Genomic DNA, 23,278 nt, shown 5'->3' on the forward strand with positions numbered 1-23,278 from the left:
TACTCCTCCAGTCATAGTTAGGAACATTTTTCAGGAAGACTTCTATAAAACATCCATGAAACACAATCCAGGAGATTGTCCTGAACCTTTTCTCTTACTCCTCATCTTGACCATCATTGGGTTTTCTCTTTAGTGATGGGAAGAAAGCATATTTGCACCATTATGTACATATTACTCTATCTGCTTAAGTGTTGTGTTCTAGTAATGGGGTCTTCTTATGTCCGGCGAGAGATAACACACATGGCTTGTTTCTTAGAAGGCGGAGTGTGTGCATGTATGGTTGGTGGTAGAGGCATGAAGCATGAGGTCTAGGCAATACAGAGCATCAGAATATTTTTCACATGAAGTAATTCTATTTGCATTTTAGAAAGATTGCTTTGATTTCAGGCTAAGGGATGGATAAGAAGAGTTGAGACATTGGAAGAAATGAGCCTGGTCCCTGAGAGACCTGCTAATAGTGTATTCCACTAGTGTAGGCCGAGGGATGTAAAAGTGGTAATGATAATAGTAACGAAGACTGACGTTTTGGAATTATTTTGTGGATCAACTCTCTAAGAAATGGTAGAATGTTTTATTTTTAAATACAGGTTTTATTCTTCAGGTGTGGTGAGACCAACAGATCAAGAGATGACTGCCATTGAAAATAAGGTTCATGACTAAATAAATAAAATCTAAAAAAAAAAAAAAAAAAAAAAAAAAAGTTTGAAAATAAGGTTCATTATTCACGGTTCCCAAGAGGAGGGCTGCAGACCACACCATGCAGGGCCACATGGGGAGAGGCGCCCATGGGGGGGGTCAGGAGGCAGATGGAGCCACCAGAAGGCCCAGAGCCTTCCAGGTAGCTTCTGTGGGAAAGGGAAGGAGAGACAGGGCAAGTAAAATTCTGAAATTTGAGTAATTTCAGAAGGCTGTGGGGTTTTCTCTGTGGATCTGGTACCTGGCTCTGTGATGATTCTCTATTATTAGAAGAATATTGCCTCCTAGTATAAAAGCCAGACGAAGAAGGCTGTTTAGAGCAGGAGCTTTGAATTGGTTCATTTGCACATGAACAGTGAACACCAGGGCAAGTCACTTGCTGACTCTAAGGACTGGCTTAGAGTGGGAGGGGTGGTTATATTAGTCAGCAAGGCAGATGCCAGAACGATAGAAAAATAAAAGTAAATAAATATTAAATTAAAAAAAACAGAATAAGTAAATATAGTTAACATGTATTTGATGATAAAAAATGAGGAAATCAATGTGATTTCCGTCTGGGATGACTCCGTGAAAGTGAAATGCTATTAACTTTCCAGAGAACTCAACACTATTGAGCACCTACTATGACCTTTATATCACCTCAATTAACCCTCAAAGCAAAGTTTTGACGGTGGGGCTATTTTTAGCTGAATTTTGCAGCTGTGTTGAAGAAGACTACAAGAGTTTGTGCTCAGCCCCCTATGACATGCTCCCTCACAGCTTGATTTTTAGGTGTGTTGAATTTGAGGTGCCTGCAGGACATCTTGATAGAACTATCTAGGACACAGTGCCAGTGACATCCCCATTTGTACCTATGTTCTTATTTAACAGAAACTTACCTTGCCCTTGCTACATCCCAGATCCTGCTCTAAAAGCTTAACAGATGCCAGTTTATTTAATCCCACACCAATACTTTGAGGTATTTATCTCCATTTTATTCATATGTTTAATGATCACAATAGCTACCAGTTCATGGGATACACTGACGAAGCATGCACCAGGCTACGCATTTTATGTAAATGAACTAAAGTTGATCACATAAGACAAATGTGATTATCTCCATTTCAAAGACTAGAAAACTAAGGCTAAACAACTTGCATCACTTGACTACTATCAAATGACTGGATTTTTATGAATTTCAAAAATGTGAGTTTCTGTTGTGATTTAAACCATTGTTCCACTTTGCAGACTAGAAATCTAGGATCGGTAGCGGCCTTGGGGCTAGAGGTTAACCACGTCCAATCTAAATTTCAGTATATGTGATGCGTCATTCCAATCTCTTCTCAGTGTTCCTGTGCTTTTCAAACTGGGTTTCACTAAAGTTGTACGTTCAATCAGTTTTACAAACATGAGTTTCTTCACAAGATTTCACAAGAGTGGACACTGCCATGGGCTGAATTATATTCCCCTGAAAATCCCTACTGAAGTCCCTCAGTACCTCAGAACATGACTGTTCTGGGACTGGACCTTTAATAAGGTAATTAAGGTAAAATGAGGTCAGACAGGTAGGCCCTAATCCAAAATGACTGGTGTCCTTATAATAAGGGGAACTTAGGACACAGACACACACCAAGGGAAGACCAAATGAAGACAGCCACCTGCAAGTCAAGGAGAGAGACTGAGAACCCATCAAACCTGCCAACACCCTGATCCCAGACTTCCAGCCCCCAGAACTTCATAAGGAATAGCTTGTCTGCCCTTGAAGCCACCCAGCCTGTGGCAATTTGTTAAGGTAGCCCTAGGAAAATAAGACATACAGTGAGTTTCCACTACTCAAATGGAATAGGAAAGCCACCTCCCTGGATTGTTGCATAAGCTGTTTGACCGGTCTGACTGTTTTCCTAAATTCACTAACCCGGAGGTCAGATGACTTCCTGGGATGAAAGCCAGCTTCCTCTTGCTGTTACTTGGACCACTGATCTGCAGACATTTTGTTCTTCTTCTTCTAACTTCCCCTCCTGTGACTGGGGACATAAATGTTTGAGAAACAAAAGCCCAGAACGCTAAGGTTGCCACTCTCACTTCCTCTTGCCCCTTAACTCAGCAGCATTGCTTTCAATACAGTAATTGTCCCGGGGCAACCAGCGGGGGAGAGAAGGTCGCAGAGCCCTAGCGGCCACTCCAGGAGGCGGATACAGCGTGTCATGTTTCACAGAGACACTTCTGGGCACAGAAAATGCCAGAATGATGTCTCCTACCCGCCTGGCTGGGATATTGATCCCAGCCATGGCCTTCCTCTCCTGCCTGAGACCTGAGAGCTGGGACCCTTGCATGCAGGTATGTGGTTTCATGTCGGTTCACCTCCTGTGAGATCTGCCTTGCTTCTGAAAAACTGCTCTCTGTGCAGAACTTCTCACTGTGGGTCCTTCCTAGTTGACTAGTTTCATTTGCAACAAGGAGTCGAATTACCTTAAGAACCTGAGAGGCCACAGGGACCAAACAGTTCATGGTTACATGGCACCAACCAGGCAGCCTGTGGCGTCATGGCCCATTTAGGACTTGAAGTGCTAATAGGGGCTTTAGGTCAGATAGATCTGCTTAAAGTCACTGTTCTTTGACTTCTGGGCTGTGTGACCTTGAATAAGTTGTTGAACTCTCTGGAGCTGGTTTTAACATTTATAGAAGCCTTAACAATAATACCTACTTCAATAGAGAGTTACAAGAAGTCTGCTTCCTGTCATTCCTTTGGACTGTACTCTCCGCTTCAGGCTTTCACTTTGCCCTTTTCAATTTTAGGAAGGTTGTTTTGTTTTGTTTTGCTTTGGATTTTGTCTCTTAATAGGGAGAACTTTCTAAGTGGATTTCAGACCTTCAGATCTAACAGTAGTTCCAAAGGATGAAAAGAAACACGATTGGAAAAGAAAAGGAGAGAGAGAGAGAAATAGAGAAAAAGACAGAGAGACAAAGAGAGATGGGGAAAAAGAGAGAGAGAGAGAGAGAGAACCACGTAAAATGACAGCTGATGCGATGGTTTCTTTGTGAAACACCTTCCAACTTTTATGTCACCTCATTCATGATGGATCTCTTGTTTTTTCCCCTGTGTAGACTTCACAAGTGCTTGGGGGGCCCAGGGTAGAACCCAACAAGCGAAGGAATATTCTGGGATTTAGTGTGTGGCAGGTTCAGAACCTCAAGAAGAGCATAACCAGTTGGAGTCCTGAGACTGAGGGCCCTGGGGAAGTAATGTGCTTTAATATGTAGCAAAGATGAATTTGTCATGTCGAAGTCCTCCCTTCCTCCAAATCCCTACCCAGAACCCTGCTGCTTGTCCTCTGTGTGTCCCTACTACCATCAAGTTAATAGGGATGGATCCTCTAATCAAAGTCACCCTGAATAAAATCACGCCCTATATTCTCAGTCTCCAAAGCCTGTCCAACCCTGCCCATCCCCTCAGTGCCACCCTATAAGTGGTCCATATTCCCCCTGGCCTTGATTCTTGGATAGCGACTGGTGTCCTGCTTCCTAGTTCCCTTTCTCTTCTAACTCACTCTGCACATTTTTGTTTGTTGTTTATTTGTGTTGTTTTGCCTGAGTCTCAGTTCTAACAAACTGCCCTCTTAACAACTTGTAATAACTTTTGAGTGCTATTAGGGCAGTTTGCGATCCCAGGGCCTTTGCGCTGGCTATTTCCTCCAGCTAGAATTCTTTGTTCTTAGATCAGTGCTGCCCAAATGCAACACCATGTGGGTCACATGATCTTATCTAAATTTAAACAATAAATGTAACTAAATTTAGCCAAATTTCTATTTAACTACATTTTAGCTAACAAAAATCATAGCTTTAAATTTTCTAGTAGCCACATTGAAAAAATTAAAATTGGTAAATTTCGTTTTAATAATATTTTTATTTAACCTAGTATATTCAAAATATTATTTGAAAATCTAATATAGACTAAACTATTAATAAAATGCTTTACATTCTTTCTTTGGTATTAAGTGTTTGAAAATTTAGTATTATTTTACAGTTAATGTACCTGTCAGTTTAGAATAAGTTTCTTGTGTGCAATAGCTGTGTGGAGTCATTGGCTACCATGTTGGACCATACAGTCTTAGAATCTTCATGATTTAATCCTTCACTTTATTCATATTTCTGCTTAAATGTCACCTCCCCTTGGAAATGTTCCTTGATCATCTACCCTCCACATTGCCTCTAATCTCTATGATGCTTTTTTTTAATAGCACAGGATTATACATTTTTGTATACCTATTATTTGTCCTTCCCTTTGAAATGGAATCAATAAGTGAACAACATCATTGCTAATTTTATTTATCACTATACCCTAGTGTTCTGTGCTGGTTTCAGCCTATCTTATCAATAAACAGTGTTGTGGTTGAACCAGCCCCTGTGGTTCTTTATGATTGTAAGATACTCTTCAGCAATCATCATCAGGGAACTTTGAAGCACTGACAGGTTCTTCCTTATAAATCCTGGAAATTATACAGCACAAGTAGGGCCACACAACAATGTTGAGGGTAAAGAGAGAAAAAGCTTTCAAGCATGCGGGGTTCTGTTCTTACTGGGGCTGAGGATGAGGGGCTAGGATTTCCCTGGCTCCCTCCTTCTTGGTGAATTTAAACCATAAGAGCAGGGATTTAGGAGGAGGTGAATGTGGGAAGAGGGAGTAATAAGAAGAAGGCTCAGTGAGGGGAGGTGGCCTGGCACTTTACCTAGTGACATGGCTGGCATTGTGTTTATTGGAGGTAGCCTTCTTTGAAGTGGATGCCTCCCCAACCAAAGCTTTAAAATCAGGCACCTGCATTATAAGAAAAGCCAACTGTCAAGGCTTACACTACCCCCAGTGCCTAGCACATAGTAGGTCCTCAACTTACACTTGTTAGATGATTAAAAGTATTGATATAGGGCTCTACTTCCCCACCGGCTTAGGCTTCACCACTTCTACTGCGTACCAGCTGCTCTGAATTAGTTTCCATCCCTTCTTGCCTACACTCTTCTCTCCCCCTTCCTCTTTCTGTGTATCTAAATCTTACTCATCCTTCAAGACTCCCCTTGAAACCTTCTTTTGCTCAGAAGCCATCTATAATCCCTGGATCCAGAATTGATCACTACCATTTATGAGCTAGAGGAAGTTATTTTCCAGGCCTGGCTTATGGTCCTTTTCGGTGGTGTGAGTCGTGTTCCTATCTCAACTCTTCCTCTAGATTGTGAGCTCACGGAAGTCTGGAGCCCTATCACATGGGTCTTTGCCCACAGCACTTAGAGAAAATGCCAACAATTCAGATCTAAGCAAATCTTCATTCAGTCAGTTATTCATTCATTTACTCAATAAATAGTAAGCATTAGCCATTTGCCAGACACAATTCTGAGTGCTGGAGACATAGCAGAGAGCACGAATACCAAAGTTTACAATCTAGTGTGGGAAATGAGCAACACATGTGGAATAATCACATAGACAATGTCATGTTAGATGAAGATACAGCGTGTGATGAAAGAGGGTAAAGGAAGGAAGCCTGTGACCATGTGCTATTAGACAGTACGGTCGGGGCGGGGGGTTCCTATAAGGGGCAGCATTTCAGGAGACATATCAGTGAAGTGAAGAGCTGCACATGTGACCTGTGATACTTTGTGCATATTACTTCTCTCTGAATTCTTCTTCTTTAAAAGGTTTATCTGAAGATTAAATTAAAGCATATAACGTATAAGAAAGATGCCCACATATGGTAGCGGATTAATAAAAACTACTAATAATTAATGTTAACATTTATTGATCATTTCACTGTAACAGGCTTTGAGATAATCTCTTTAAATACTTTATTTCATTTAATCCTTTTAACTGATTTTATTGGTTTTAAACAGGAAACCAAAATTAGCTGGCTTAAGTAAGAAGTTGTGTTGAAGAAATCAGAGAATTTAGAAATTGGGAGGTTAGAGAACAAGAGTTTACAAAGAATTGGGGAAAGTATGAGGGAAACAAACACACAAACCAAAGGAACGTAAACTATTTGACCTTATTTACTAGGTTCCACCACTGGTGTCTATACATCCCTAAATATTTTTCTCCATTTCTGTATCATATGCTCAAACATCAATGAGTCAGGGGAAAGAATGCCACTGCAAAAGTTGAGCTATGACTGTGAAGTCTGGACATCTTAACTGGTAGTCTCCCCAAGGCTGTATACAATTGCAGGGGTACTCTGGGGAAAAAAAAAAAAAAAAAACTTTGCCCCATAGCCCATGGAAGAATTGGGTGAAATCCAGGGCTTTTGGGCTCCAGAGCTTCATGTTTTCACCACTTGATTCTGTTACCTCTCCCTAAAGCTGCCATTGTGATAGTAGAGGTTAGGAAACTGGGGACAGGGTAAGTTCTCTGCCCTTCCAAAGCTGCAGTACAAAGTGAGAGGATAAATGAATGAATGGGTGGGTGGGTGGATGGATGGATAGATGGATGGATGGACAGACCCTATACTTGTATGGAGGTCTCCACTGCTCTGCCTTAGGAGAGGAAAGGAGAGAGGGCAGTTGAGGTGCATGCATTAAGACGCTGTATCTACTATGTGATCATTGCAGGTGGTTGCTAACACTACTTACCAATGCATGGAGCTGAATCTCAGCAAAATCCCCAACAACATCCCCACATCAACCGAGAAACTGGACCTGAGCTTTAACCCCCTGAGGCATTTAGGCAGCCATTGCTTCTCCAACTTCCCAAAACTGCAGATGCTGGATTTATCCAGGTAATGAATGAGCTTTTACACATTGCCCAAGGTAGAATGTTCACAGTTCTATCACTTCATTCTTATGTCAGGAGTCTCATCTTTATTCACTTATTCATTCAACAGATGTCTCACTTGCTGTATAACTTTGGATAAGCCACTTCCTTTCTCCAGATCCCATTGCCTCATCTGTGAAATGAGCAGCTGGATGAGAAGGTTTCTAAGGACAGCTCTATCTTTCGATATTCTTTTAAGTCAGGGAAGAAAATTGACTCAAACTCTTTCACAGCAGATATTTACTGACTACTTGGTATATATTACACAGTCTGCTAGGAAACAAGAGTATATTGGTATATACAATCCCAGCGATTCAAGAGGGCATACATATGTACTTGAAAGAAGGAACATGTCACAATCCTGAGCATGGTGCCAGGCACATATTAGGCAAGCAATACATGTTACTCGATTCTGATTTTGGATTTTGAACCTGAGATAAAGATGGTAATATACACCAGTAAGTTATAAGCTAGTGCAAACTAGAGGCAACATATTGTGTTGTTCTGAAGAGGGGCCTACTCTGTCTGCAGTGGGTAGTGAAGACAGATTTCATGAACAGAGTGGGATTCAAAGAATGTCTAGAATATTGAAAGTGGGATAGAGGATAGGGAAATAGGAAGATGCAAGTAACCCAAGAAGAAAGGTGACAAGATCAAAGGAAAATATCCATTGTGAGAAAGAACAATGACTAAGACTTTCTTTCCTGATGCTGGGAAATTTATCATTTATTAGGACAGGTGAAATTATTATCATTATTTTTGAGGGGACTTGAATCCTAAAAATATCATCACCATTAGGGCCTTATTTTAAAAGGTACTGGATAATGGATCGTATTCTCTATAATAGTTTATGGAAAATACAGAAGAATTTTACATATGTTTTTTTATTATAGAAACTTTTAATAGATTCTAAGATCATAGCACAAAAACCCTCTTTATAGCAGATATTTCTGTAGAAAGAAGAGTGGGCATCTGATGTTTTATACTCTAACTTAGAAATTGACAGAGTATATAACAGAGGCGGAATGGAGCATTTTAAAGCTAGTGGGGTAGAGCACAGAGCTCTGTGGGGGTCAGAAGGCCGAGCCAAGTCCTCCTGTAACATTGATAGCCATGTGGACTGCGGCATGTCACTTCACCTCTTTGACTGTCAGTTTTCATGTTTGTGTAATGGAAATGGTGAGACTTACTCCACAGGGATAAATGTGATCATGAATGTTAGCATGTATATATTAAAAACCTTACAAGTAGACTTTATAAGGATAAAAATATTATTATAGCACTTCATTAGTTTCTAAATTTCAGTTTTCTGAATAAGGATTTTGTTAAGAACTCTAATTAAGATAGATTATCCCTCTTCCTTTTTATTTTAATTTTTTAATTATTTATTTATTCATAAGAGACACACACAGAGAGAGAGAGGCAGAGATACAGGCAGAGGGAGAAGCAGGCTCCGTGCAGGGAGCCCGATGTGGGGCTCGAGCCCCTGACCTGGGATTGTACCCTGAGCCGAAGGCAGAAGCTCAACCGTTGAGTCATCCAGGCATCTCACCCCTCCCCCTTTTTAAAACAAGAAGTAGTTTCTTATCAAACAGTGTCTCTTATAATTCATCTTCAAACCACCACATACACAAGGAATTTCTCTCAGAGAAATTCTTCGAGACAGGACAGCTCTCCCTTTGGTTAACCAAAGGAGATCTTGGCTTACAACAGGGACAAACATAGTACCATAGATGTCCCTTGCCCTTTCATACTCTTTTACAGGGTTCACATATAGTAACTCAGCTAGTCCTCCAGCCAGCCTTTTATTCCTATGGAAACCTATTGATATACTTGTCTTCTCTTTTTTAGATGAAGAAACTGAGGCTCAGAGAGTTTTTGTAATTGATCTACGTTCACACTCTACATTTTGTGGAGCTTGTTGGCAGCAGAGATTCATATTTGTATCTCCTGCTTCCAGGTTAAATGTTCTCCTCATCTTAATGCTCTGCTCCTCAAGAGTGATGAGCTCCCTCTGATGAGAGAGAGACACAGCAAGACCTCTCCAGTCTAATACATAAGGTTACAGGTTATAAAATCCTAGAACTCAGCAATGTAAGAAATAAGTAAGTTTAGTTGCCTCATTGAGAAAAGTGATAACTGAGATCCACAGAGGTATAAGAGGACCAGGGAGATAGCAGAATCAAGATGTCTTGCCCCCTTTTCAATTATTCTTTTTGTGGCACCCACCACCCTCTATGAGTTACTAATCAACAAAAGCTTGGGCTAAAATACTTTTATTACCCATGACCCTCATGGAGGGGATGGGACAAGTGGAGAAATTGTAAATGTCATTCAGGTTGGACCAGGAAATAACTCATTTGCAAATGCTAACTGGCTTGCACCTGCAGTGCTAGCAAGTGTTTATCATTAGCTTGCCATTTCTCATCTGGATAAGCACCTTGTCTCTAGGACACTTCCATGAATATTGTATATAGTATAGCTGCCATTTCTCTGGGGGAAAAATTCAAAATGCTTTATCCAGTCTGTAAGCCTCTACTTTGTAACCTCCTTTCTCCGCAACCTCATCTCACGTCCCTCCACTTCCCTCTCTGTACTCCACAGACACAGAAGTTTCTCACGGTTTCTCAGGGTTCCTCTATGTATCATGGCCTACTTCAGGGCTTTCGTATCTGCTCTTCTTTTTTCTTGGTAATTCCTAGCCATCCTTCAGATTTCAACTCACATGCTCTCAGAAAAGCCTGCTTTTATCCCCCTGATGTAGGTCCATTCCTTTGATGTAAGGTTTCATTGTACACTTTCCTTTTCTTTCATAGGACTCACTCCTATCACCTGTTACTAACATTCACCTGTGATAACTCCAACTTTCAAATATCTAGCTATCATATATAGAAAGCTCTGCATAAATCTTGAGGTAACTGTGACTCTTGTGTAATTTTTTTTATATCTTTGAACTGGACACTTTACCAGTCATTTATCATGCCTTATAGCTAACGGCTATCTGTATCATCTGTACCAATCTGACGGATAATCACAATTATATGTGACAGGAAGTGGCTAAAGTTAATCCAAGGTAGTTACATACTCTATCAGCTGTACAGTCTTCATGTGTCCCAATTATTGATCTTTAGCTGATTTCCTTCTGAGGGATGTGCTGCCTCTGCTTAGCACATGTGCCTAGTGTGACAAAAATAGTTTGTCATTGTGTCCAGTAGGATAATACTGAATCTGTGGGGCTTCTTATTTGATCATGCCATCATCTATCCTGCTTCATGTCTTTGTCAAGACACAATCACATATCATGTCACATCTGCACAAAGAGCTAGATGACTAGGATGGCTATTCTTTTTTGAGTTTTAATTCCCCAGAAATATTATATAATCTGTATCTCTTTTCCCTGTAGGTGTGAAATTCAGGTAATTGAAGATGATGCATATCAGGGCCTAAACCACCTCTCCATCTTGATATTGACAGGAAACCCTATCCAGAGATTATTTCCAAGAGCCTTTTCTGGACTATCAAGTTTAAAGACGCTGGTGGCCAAGGAGACAAAACTAACATCTCTAGAGGATTTCCCCATTGGACATCTCAAAACCTTGAAGGAGCTTAATGTGGCTCACAATCTTATCCATTCCTTCAAGCTACCTGCGTATTTCTCTAACATGCCCAACCTGGAGAACGTGGATCTTTCCAATAACAAGATCCAAAATATTTATCGTGAAGACTTGCAGGTTCTACATCAAATGCCACTACTCAACCTTTCTTTAGACTTGTCCCTGAACCCTTTATACTTTATCCAACCAGGTTCCTTTAAAGAAATTAAACTCCATGAACTGACTTTGAGAAGTAATTTTAATAGTACAGATGTAATGAAAACTTTTATTCAAGGTCTGGCTGGCTTAAAGATCAATCAGTTGGTTCTGGGAGAATTTAAAAATGAAAGGAAGTTGGAAAGCTTTGACAATTCTCTCCTGGAAGGACTGTGCAATTTGACCATTGAAAAATTCCGGATAGCATACTTTGATAGCTTCTCAAAGGATACTACTAACTTATTTAACCAGTTGGTAAACATTTCTGCAATTTCTTTGGCGCATCTGTATTTAGACACACCAAAATACCTTCCTAAAAATCTCAGATGGCAACGGTTGGAAATAGTTAATTGTAACTTAGAACAATTTCCCGCATGGGAGCTGGACTCTCTCAAGGAGTTTGTTCTCACTTCCAACAAAGGTATGAACACTTTTGCTGATATGAAGATGGAAAGCCTTGAGTTTCTAGATCTCAGTAGAAATCGCCTGAGTTTCAAGACTTGCTGCTCTCACTCTGATTTTGGGACAACCAGACTGAAGCATTTAGATCTGAGCTTCAATGAAATCATTACCATGAGTTCAAACTTCTTGGGCTTAGAACAACTGGAATATCTAGATTTACAGCATTCCAGTTTGAAGCAGGCCAGTGATTTTTCAGTATTCTTGTCCCTCAGAAACCTCCGTTACCTTGATATTTCTTATACTCGCACTGAAGTTGCTTTCCAGGGCATTTTTGATGGCTTGGTCAGCCTCGAAGTCTTGAAAATGGCTGATAATTCCTTTCCGGACAACTCCCTTCCAAATATTTTCAAAGGGTTGACTAACTTAACCATTCTGGACCTTTCTAGGTGTCATCTGGAACGGGTGTCCCAGGAATCATTTGTCTCACTTCCTAAACTTCAGGTGATAAATATGAGTCACAATAGCCTCTTGTCATTGGATACACTAGCTTATGAACCTCTCCTCTCCCTCCAGATCCTAGATTGCAGTTTCAATCGAATAGTAGCCTTCAAGGAACAAGGACAACAGCATTTTCCAAGTAATCTAGTTTCCTTAAATCTTACTCGGAATAACTTTGCTTGTGACTGTGAACATCAGAGTTTCCTGCAGTGGGTCAAAGACCACAGGCAGCTCTTGGTGGAAGTTGAACAAATGGTGTGTGCAAAACCTTTAGACATGAAGGACATGCCCTTGCTAAGTTTTAGGAATGCCACCTGTCAGAGGAGCAAGACTATCATTAGTGTGTCAGTTTTCACTGTGCTCATGGTTTCTCTGGTAGCAGTTTTAGCGTATAAGTTCTATTTTCACCTGATGCTTCTCGCTGGCTGCAAAAGGTATAACAGAGGTGAAAGTACCTATGATGCATTTGTTATCTACTCAAGCCAGGATGAAGACTGGGTGAGGAATGAATTGGTAAAGAACTTGGAGGAGGGAGTGCCCCCCTTTCAGCTCTGCCTTCACTACAGAGACTTCATTCCTGGTGTGGCCATCGCCGCCAACATCATCCAGGAAGGCTTCTACAAAAGCCGGAAGGTTATTGTTGTGGTGTCCCAACACTTCATCCAGAGTCGATGGTGCATCTTTGAGTATGAGATTGCCCAGACTTGGCAGTTTCTTAGCAGTCGTGCTGGCATCATCTTCATTGTCCTGCAGAAGGTGGAGAAGTCCCTGCTGCGGCAGCAGGTGGAACTGTATCGCCTCCTCAGCAGGAACACTTACCTGGAATGGGAAGACAGTGTCCTGGGGCGGCACATCTTCTGGAGACGGCTCCGAAAAGCCTTGCTGGATGGTAAACCGTGGAGTCCAGAAGGAACAGAGGATGCAGAAAAAAGCTAGCATGAAGCAGGAAACTCTGCTTGAGGATGAAAAGCTCCTGTGGTGCTTCTTGCCCAGCTGGACCCAGTACTTGTTCAGTTAGCGATGTACCTGCCACTGTGCTAAGGGCGGATGATTCAGTGGTGCACGAGGGCTGCAGGATGCCAACCTCATGGAGTTTACAGTGCAGAGGGAATAAAGCTGTGCTAAACCACAGAACCTCCAGGTGGATGCTTCCACCAAATCAGCTGAGGAGTCCATGGCTGAGTCCATGGAAAGTCAACTCAATTCTTACCCCATCAAACTGAGTTGGAACTAAGAGACTGGGTCCCAGAGAGATCAGGGAAGAGATATAGTTCTTCAACTGAGTCTCTGGAGTGGAAACTACCTCATGACATGCTAGCTCTCTGAAAGCTGTTTGGGCAGTTTTAACTGAACCAGGTCTTTGCCCACTTTTCCCTTTTCTATTGAATGCAATTGAAATTCCGCTTGATGACTCAAAAGGATCCTGATTCAGATCCCTTCCCCACTACTCTAAGCCAGTTTCCTTACAAAGGCTAAATAAAGTCTAGCAACTAGTTCCAAAGGAATTCTGATTAACGCATATCCACAAATATCCTGGCCATTCTTTAGGATGTTCTATTTATTAACTAATTTTGCCTGATACATTTTTGTTTTTATAAAATCCAGTTCTCATTTTTCATGTCTCCTCTATAAACTCTTACCGTAAATAAGGCTGTTAGAGACATGCTGGAAATTTCCATATTTAAGCACTATCATTCAAGCGAATATGTAAAATACACTCCATCATTTTGTCACTTGATGTCACTCTAAAGTTATTACCTACTAAGTTATGACTGTCATGAAGGAAACATTAAAATAATTTGGTTGAAAGTGGCACTCATTGTAATAGAGAGAGACAAGTCCAAATTTCTGGTCTAATAATGTGCAATTCAGGGCTAAGGGCAGGCTAAGAAATAGGATGACCTGGAGGTCAGTTCTTGATGGTCCCAGAAACATAGGGCTGATATGGCTGAGGTGACCACATGACAAGAGCTACAGCAGTTTCTTCTGCAGGAAATGAGTATTTTCTCATGGAACATTGACTTTTTCAGGGGGATATGAAATGGTTCTAGGTGGGGAGTGCACGTTGCTGCTTCCTGTTGAGTACCACTCCCTGTGACCACATTTAGGAAAGAGCAGACATTATTACTGAGAAAATAATGTCACTGAGGTTAATGTGGGTCATGTTAAGGGGAATTCTTAGAAGAGCACATAATTTTTTTCCCCAGGAAGAACAGCAAGGACTTTTGGAAAACATGGTTGTCGAAACTTAAAATGTGGCCACACCCTAGAGCGTGTTTGTGACTGAGTGTTTCAGAGCATAATTTTTTTTAAGATTTATTTATTTATTCAGAGAAAGAGAGAGAGAGAGAGGCAGAGACACAGGCAGAGGGAGAAACAGGCTCCATGCAGGGAGCCCGACGTGGGACTCGATCCCGGGTCTCCAGGATCACACCCCAGGCTGCAGGCGGCGCTAAACCGCTGCGCCACTGGGGCTGCCCCCAGAGCATATTTTGGTCAGAGCATAACAGGAGTTTCTGAACATGCCTGGGTGTGCTTATAAGTCTTACACGGTCATGAATGTGAATCTGTGTATTTGTGCAGATGCCTCTAAGTGTTGCTGTCTGTATGTGAATGCCAAAGTGCGTGTGTCTGTGTGATCGTGTCCTCATGGAACACTGGGATTCTACTGATCGTGCCTTTGATGTGGTGCCTGCAGCTGTTTGAGATAGGTTTTCTACTCTCAAGTTTGTATGTGATTGCTTATATACGAACATCTGTGGTGTTAGACTCCGAGTCTTCCTGAAGGTGTGTGTTTGTGTGTGTGTCCAGGCTATGGTGAATGTGTCTGTGTTCATACTGGAGTGTGTGTTCTGCATCTGTGTGTTAGTTCAAGCAAATGTTCAAGACTCCAAGGAGGAAAACCAAAGTGCAGCTGGAATGTTTCTTGTATACCAGGCTGATGCTGGCCTCCTTCTCCTAGACGGGATTCTGAAAATTGCAGGTTAGGCAGACGAGGAGGGAAAGAAATGATATGATGGCAACATAAGGAAGGGAAGGAAAGAGGAAAATCAGACCAAGGGCAGTTCTTTTTTTTTTTTTTTTTAATTTTATTTATTTATTTATTTATTTATTTATTTATTTATTTATTTATGAGAGACACACATACACACACAGAGACACAGACAAAGGGAGAAGCAGGCTCCATGCAGGGAGCTCGATGTGGGACTCGATCCCGGGTCTCCAGGATCACGCTCTGGGATCATGATCCCACCCAGGGATCCCCAAGCGCAGTTCTTTGAAGCCATTTTAGTTCTCCAGATTAAAGAGAGATGAGGAGTGGAACAGAGAGGAATTAATATTAATGAGAGAACGCTTTAAATTTGTGTACTATCCTACAACTTGGAACATAGTCACACAATTATGACCACATCTGAATTTCTTATTATCTGAGCGAGGTAGCAGGTTAAGAATTAGTTTCCCCATTTTCCTGACACAACTGAAGTTCAAGGAAATGAGTTTATTGTCAATAAAACAGAGTGTAAATGAGCAGCAGGGCCAGGACGTGGGTCCCCTGCCTCCTCGGGGCAGCCCACTTTCCACGGCACCCCACTGCTTCACACTTCAAGTTACTAAAACAAGAAGTGAAACCACTGTAGTTCTCTTTGTACTTGACAATGGTCAAGGGTTTTTCACTGAAACCGTGAATTGTTAGGCAAATACATATGCATATATATATATATATATATATATATATATATAGAGAGAGAGAGAGAGAGAAAATATACTGAACTATATATATTATATATTGTATATAATATACTGAATTATATATGTGTGTATATGTATATATATATAATTAATTATACCACTTTTCTTTCCATAAAGGGTGTGAGGGAGGCAAACAAAGTATGCATGGATAATAAGGGTCATCCATAAGAACCAGAAAAGCTGGATAAAAATTGGAAAAGAGGAAAAGAAGACACTACAAGTAAGCTTTGGCATAGTGCTTCCCCATTCAGACTCCAGAGAGCATCTCCAGCCCCTTGGCCCCCCTGCCCCAGTGTTTTGGATGTTGTGGCTTCTGGAGAAAGCCACAGCCCAGGCTTACCGTTGGCCATGCCTGCTTTGGGCTTCATTTTTATGTGAGCCTCCCTAACTCAAATATAAAATGAGGGTAGCACATTACTCTGTGAACTGCTGTCAGGAGTAAGCATGACTGCACGTATATGCAACACTATTTTTATGGAGGAGTAATCCTCTGGGACTTTTTTTTTTTCCTCTGGGACTTTATAAAGGGTGAACAGAAAGAAATATTGAGTGGTCTTCTCAAAAACAGCATTATAGCAATTGCTATTTTCCAACCCGTGGACCACAGGAGGACTGTAATTGTAATTATGCAGTTTCTTTCTGACTCGGCTCCCACCCATGGGATTGTCAGAACCCTAGCCTCTTTCTGGACTTTGTTTCCTTGGTAGAAATCACCAGCAGGTTCCTGGAGGGTCTTTTATGAACACAGTCTTCCACAAGAATAACTAAGCTCTGTGAGGGCAGGGAGCATGTTCACTTATCCTTTGCTGTCCTAGCCCTGAGCTCGATGGCCTGCACATAGCAGATCAAACAACACCTATTTAAAGAATTAGTGAGTGAACGAAGAACCATCTCTACAGGGATGTTGTCCTCTGTGCCTCAAGGACGCCGGTTCCAGAGCACAGCTCTTTGCTGCCCTTGCATGTCTGGGGCTCTAGCTTTCCACAGCTGTTTCTTGTCTCTGTTGTTGTCTGCATGGATGTTCTCAACTACTTCCACCACTTGGTTCCTTCACTCCAAGTATTTCAAAAGTTACTTTGCAGAGGAAGGGAAGAGGACTTATAACAGTTATCCTCAGTCACTATATTTAGGTCCTACTCTACGGCTTTATGTCTGATATCAAGTTTAAATTCCCATACCATGACCCTGAGTTGGATACTGGTAATATCATCATTATTACCCATTGGGAAACAAAGACTCTGAGACTCTAAGTAACATATCCAAAGCCACACAGCTAGTAAATGCTCAGCTATGATTTAAACCCAGTCTTTCTTATATCTCAAGTCAACTAGGCTAGATGGTTTCTCTAATGCCTTCCTTTTATATCCTATAGAGATTTTACTACCACTGTTCTTTATTTTTATTTCCTCCTTGCTATGGCTAGAGCTCAGCACCAGAACCCAAATACGAAGGTGAAACCAAAGGAGGGGTGTTGGGCTGAAGGCTGAGCTGTATAAGAGACATCAAGCACCCCATGAAATCAACTATTCCCTCTGAGGATGAAGGACTAAGCCCTTCCCTCTTCAACTTTCTTTTCCAACAGAGTACATTCTTTCCCATGATGTTCCCAGGACTTTAATGCAGTTAGGCCCATCCAAATGGCCTTCCAGTTGGGCCCAGTTGATTCTGTGTTCATGGTAATTACCTACCACCCTGCACTCAGTGGATCCTTTCTGTCACATGGCTTTAAATACGTTATTCCTTTCCATCTCTTCATTAAATGGCATTGGAAGGCAACTTGATATGGAGCTGATAGAGTCTGAGTTCATCAACCTTAGCAATGTAACTTAACACAGCATTTAAAATGGATGATCTGGGGGAGGAGCTATACAGCACGAATCTTGCACTGGGTTTTGTGCTGGTATCATTACTCTCTCTTCTTTTAGCTTGGATAAATGAGAGGACCCCAATAGCTCAGAGTCCAAGAGTGTGAATTTCAACCTACCATCTGGAACGGTAATAATCTGTTTAGCTAATGGAAGAAGCATCCTGATGCGCTGAAATCAGAAATGGCTGTAAAACCTGACTTTTATTTTCTTCCCATATAATAGTCTAGCCATTGTTATTAAATATAGGGGGTATAAAGGGCACCTGGGTGGCTCAGTTGGTTAAGCATCTGACTCTTGATTTTGGCTCAGGTAATGATCTCAAGGCTATGAGCTCTTGCTCTGCATTAGGCTGGGCATGGAGCCTGCTTGAGATTCTCTCTCTCCCCTTCTCCTTTTGCCTCTCCCCTCAGCTCTCTAATAAACGAACAAACGAACAAATAAATAAATAAAGTGCGGATTAAGAAAATCCTATGTGGTCTTATTTATTATAGGGGTGCTAGTCTAGCAGATGTGTACAATGGACTTGGGTTTGGATCCTGGTTGCCACACCTTCACAATATAATTTTGAACAAGTTTCTTAGGCTAGCTCTAGTTTGTTTTCTTGAGTAGTGAGTGTACGTCTCTCCTACTCTACAGGGCTACCAAGAAGGTACAATAGAGAGTGAAAGGGAGACACAGCACAACTCTAAATTTAGGTCTTGTAGGACCTACCTTAAGAACAGGAAAAATCCCAAGCTTGATACGAAGTTGACATAGAAGCCTGGAATCCTGAGGTCTCTAAGGCAGGAGGCCTTATACGCATAGTAAAACTCAAGCCTGTGACTCTTGGGGTGGGAGAATGGTGTGTTTCAGGCTGGACCCCAGCTCTGAAACACACCACATTACCAGATACTGCTGCTAGAATTGAAGGCACAAAAGTCATTGTTTGTGTTTTTGTTTTCCTTCCTTCCTCCTTTCTTTTTAGAGAGATAGGGAGTGGGGGTGCCACAGAGAGAGACGGAGTCTGAACTCTCAAGCCGGCTCCACACTCAGTGTGTCGCCCCATGTGGGGCTCGATCTCATAACCCTGAGATCATGACCTGAGTTGAAATCAAGAGTCAGAAGCTTAACCGACTGAGCCACTCAGGTGCCCCCATACTCTTTTAATGGAGCAGAATCCTAGTGCGGCGGACAGTGAACCACCTGGGAGGGTGCAAAGTGAGATCTGGTCTAGGCTCTCCACGTACTTGTATAATTGTGGGAAAGTCACTCAAGTGCCTTGAGGCTCAGACTTCAATACATAAAATAGGGGTGAATTGTACTTTCTTGGCAGACCTCATTTAGCTATAATGATAATACTGACAATACTAACAACGACTGCCTTTAATTGACCAATCGTTTGTGTAAACACTTTCTTCTTCTTTTTTTTTTTTTTTTGTATGTACTAATTCATTTACTGTGTCACATCAATGAATTAGGAAGATACTAATTATTTCCAATTTACAGATGAGGAGACTAACACTTGGAGACATTCCATAATGTGTCCAGGGCCACCTGCTAATAAATGCGACCTTTGAGTTTAGGATGTAAGCTCACTTCCACTTCACAGCAGGACTATATAGCACTGTTCTTTACCCAGAAAACTATCCTCTCAAAAAAATGCATGAAACCTCCCATCTCACCATTGTACTTTTGATTGATATTAACCAAAGGGAAGGATTACTGTTGTTGTCACTTATTGATATTAGTGTCACAACCATATGAGCCTGGGAAAAAGTTCATCAGGGATACACATGATTAAAGATGTTTAACGATGCACCAATGAGGACCACTAGATGATGGTCTTCCCGTAAACAACATGCTTAAGTAGCTGTATCATTTTTTAGTCAGACTTCCTGATAAGAATCACTGACTGGTGACTTTACAGAGGTTATGGGGGAAGTTCCAAAATCTAAGGACTTTCCAGATGGTTGGAATAAAATCACACACTCTGGGTTCTGTTACTGAGAGCACCAAGCTTTTCAATTCAAAGTGAAACCGGTGGAATAAAGAGTTGATCAAAGGGAACTAAATACACTGAGCACCATGTGTGCTCATCCGATTGCTGCTGTTCCCCTGTGACTTAGGTACTACTTTCCTCAGTTTAGCAATGAGGAAATGGATGCCCAGAGAGGATGAGTCACACTTTTTATATGTATTAATAATAACTATCATTTGCTTTTTTTTGGTTTTCTTTTCGGTACATGCTGAGGACTATTCTAATATGTATATCAATTCGTTTCATTGTTAAAATGATCCTTTGGGCAAGTACTTGGTACTGAAGCTACCAAGCTTTGCCATTTCTCAGATAAAGGAACTGAGGGGCAGATGTGAATTGTTCAGTTGGAAGAGGGAGGAATAGGGAGTGAACCCAAGTTGGCCTGATTCCCGGGACTACGTTCCTCCCGCATGTAACAACTGCCATGGCGTCCTGGCTACTTTACCAGGGCTGGTCAGAGGAGTGACCGGAGAATAAAGTCGACAAGGTCAGTAACTCCCATGTCATCTAGAAATTGAAAGTTTAAAAGGCAGTATCTGCTATTTGACTTGATCTCTGCAGAAATAGAGTTGATACCTCTCTGTGACAGTGCTAAGTGACAATTCTGAGTGTAAATGTGCTTTTTGGCACAAATTGTCCTGTCCTAATAGTCTTGATTATAATTATAAAATAATGGGTTTCTGAAAGGCTGCAAGCAGTTCTGGGAATGGCAATAAGGGTTTAGAAACGACATGTTGTTTATGCGAGAAGTGTTCTGTTGAAAATTAAACCCACGTTTAGGAGAAAGGATTGTGTTGTATGCTCTTAAGAAACCATCTCACTATGTAATTAAATCAAAACCAGTCAGTTGCCAATTTGAGCTCTTGTCTCACACTAACGATGCCCTGTTTCCCATGAGCCAAGCGACAGGACTGACCTAAAATGACCCAGCCGGGTTCTTATCCCCTGCACCCCACCCCAGAGTCTTGTCCCACCATCTTTCCACGGCCCCACTCTGAGGTGTGGCTGCAAGGTCCATCTTGGGGACTCTGGCCTACCTTTCCCTTAAGATTCTTGGAGATAGTCTCACCTCCACAATGAAGAATGAACACTTACTACTGGAGGGATTTTTTTTGGGAGGCCCTATATGGAAATAAGGAGTTTTTAAAAAAGGATGTGAAAAAAGGTTTTAGAGGCTCTGAACTTCTCACAAAATCCCCAAAGAAGCTGCCTCTGACTTCATTTCTTAGAAAGGTAACAGAAGTCTCTCTCTGAAGGTTAGAAAGTCTTCTCTGTTCCAGGATGCTGCAGTTAGATTAAGCTGGTAAATCTACTATGTTTCCTTGCGTCTCTAAGTCACTGTCTCTCTCTCATTTGTTCTGTGTTCTTCTAGCATCTTCTCTCACCCTTTATTTGTACTAAGGACTTTGGGCAGCTTACAAATGGAGATAGTTTTAATAGAACTATTAAAAATGGAAACGGTGTATCAAGATGGTAAAATTTACTACCTCCGGCTTTTTAAAGAGTGCTTGGCTTAAGAATCACTTGAGGACTTTAATTATCTATTTCTATCCACTTTTCTAGATACCTTTATGATCCTTATTGCTAGAAATTCTGATTCAGTCTGTATGTTGAAATGTTGCCCAAGTGATTGTAACGCACAAATCTGAGAATGACAGTTACCACAGAAAATGGAGGATAACAGTCCACATGCGATACGGTCACTGGTTTTGACCTTGAGAGTTATTGCTACGATTCTTAACAGCCAAAGCAAGGTCAACAGGACGGATTACGTGATCCTTCTTGCAAAGGGAAATAAGACACCCCCTATTGGTCAGGTCCTTTCTCTCTTTCACACTGTAGGGTTATTCCCACTTTACCCTCCCAGGTCAGACCCAGTGTGAAGCAAGTGCTGGCCAATTTGATTCTGAGCTTATGGTATCCATTTAGACACTATGACCTAGGCTCTTATTTGCTTCTCCTAGTGTGTTGCTAATTTTCTTTTCTTCATCTCGCATACACTTATACCAGAAAAATGTCATGGTCTGCTCTGAACTGTCTGAGGCATCTGCTGCCAATTTTAGTTTTCTGATTTTTCATTCCAAAATAAATAAAAATAAAACTTTCGGCTCTACTTTTGCAAACTGACTACTCGGCTTGCCATTGACTATCAAGATTGCAAAAATGGTTTTCTCTGGGAAACACCAGGATCTCCTGTGCAAAGACTTGCAGAGCCATTATCAGTCTTCCTAGGAACCTCTTTTCCAATATTGTTGGGTGGGGGGGGGCAGGTGAAGGTTGATATTCAGTAGCTTTGATCTTAAGTTTGAGATCCTGAATCCTCTGGAGGAACGTCCTGCTCCCCAGTGGGGAGATAGCTGCTGTAGAAACTTTCTACAGCAAAGAGCACTTTTGAAATTTATGGCAGAGCATGAATCTCTGGCTAGAGATGTGAATCCCCTCCACACATCATCTTTGGTTGGACTGTCATAGTCTCCATGTCCTATCCAGGTCTGAGAACTGAGAACCACAAAGAGGAAGGAACACCTTTGTCAGGTACTAGAACATTGGCTGCTGAGATCAGGTAAGTGAGTAGAGGAAGTAGTAGTGTGGTTCAGAGCCTAGCCCTGGACCCAAATCTCTTGTCTACAAAATGGGACACTGGGGCTGGATCAGCATTTTCCAAAGTGGTTGATGATCTTATGTGGTTAACAGAAGAATCTATTATCTTTAATGATTATGTATATATTTTCACGGTGATTTTCTATTTATGATAGGTTTTGTGAAGAGTAAGGAATATGACCCCTTAAAAATCTCTATATAAGATTACAATGTGGACCTTTTTAGACAAAAACAAAAGCAGAGAACAAAATTAATAATACAAGAGATATGGGGAAAAAATTGATATTGCCATAAGGAAGTTTGCCTGTTGGAAAGCAATGGACCAAATGGCCCTTGAGGGTCAGGCCGGGTCTCTGACATTCTAGTATGTTCACCTCTCCAGGACTATTTGCTTATCTTATAAAATGCAGGGGCTGGAGTTAAATGTCCTTTCCTGCAATTCTATTCTATGAGCAGAGGCTTAACTCCAATATGCAGATGTTCGAGCATCCTTAACATGTGGTTCCAGCATTTTAAAACTTACCATACGGTATAGAAATGGGAGACTCAATAATAAAGTAGTAGTTTATTCACACGTTTATAATTTTTCCCCATTCTCCCTCATTTCTGGAAAAGGCTTAGCTATCATCCACTGAGTTCAGTGGCAGGTGAAAGATTATGGCAGAGAGAATTAGGACAATTGGATGGGGCATTGACCCTATCACCGTCTGTTTAACAAATAGACCCTTGATCTCTTTGTCCCTTGGTGTCTGTCTCTTTGTCCATGGGGTGAATGGTTTATGGAGTCACTTCTATGACAGCTACAAGAATGAAATGGAAGAGAGGATTCAAGAAAATTCAGGGAAGTACTACATAGATCGGAAAAGCCAGT

The 23,278-nt window shown here is 41.4% G+C and overlaps 1 protein-coding gene across 4 annotated transcripts; it reads left to right on the plus strand.

The window, feature by feature from the left end:
• The first annotated feature begins 2,641 nt into the window (after positions 1–2,641).
• TLR4 (toll like receptor 4) lies at positions 2,642–13,980 on the plus strand. Of its 4 annotated transcripts, none has more exons than XM_072842547.1 (3): positions 2,642–3,012; positions 7,261–7,427; positions 10,866–13,980. In XM_072842547.1, exons 1-3 carry the CDS (start codon positions 2,920–2,922, stop codon positions 13,105–13,107), a joined length of 2,502 nt encoding a protein of 833 aa, XP_072698648.1. In that variant the 5' UTR covers positions 2,642–2,919; the 3' UTR covers positions 13,108–13,980. The 4 variants fall into 4 exon arrangements, with proteins under 4 accessions (XP_072698648.1, XP_072698649.1, XP_072698650.1 ...); XM_072842548.1 differs by having other exon boundaries at positions 2,643–3,012; positions 10,937–13,980; XM_072842549.1 differs by lacking the exon at positions 7,261–7,427 and having other exon boundaries at positions 2,643–3,012.
• The last annotated feature ends 9,298 nt before the right edge of the window (positions 13,981–23,278 follow it).

Source organism: Canis lupus, chromosome 10 (genome assembly GCF_048164855.1).
Source record: "Canis lupus baileyi chromosome 10, mCanLup2.hap1, whole genome shotgun sequence".
In the NCBI taxonomy this organism is placed as follows: Eukaryota; Metazoa; Chordata; class Mammalia; order Carnivora; family Canidae; genus Canis; species Canis lupus.

Excerpts from the sequence above, each read along its gene's own strand:
- TLR4 (XM_072842547.1), top strand. The coding sequence starts at position 2,920 with ATGATGTCTCCTACCCGCCTGGCTGGGATATTGATCCCAGCCATGGCC. Across the intron at positions 3,013-7,260 it reads GCTGGGACCCTTGCATGCAG|GTGGTTGCTAACACTACTTA; the intron begins GTATGTGGTTTC and ends TGATCATTGCAG. Across the intron at positions 7,428-10,865 it reads CAGATGCTGGATTTATCCAG|GTGTGAAATTCAGGTAATTG; the intron begins GTAATGAATGAG and ends TTTTCCCTGTAG.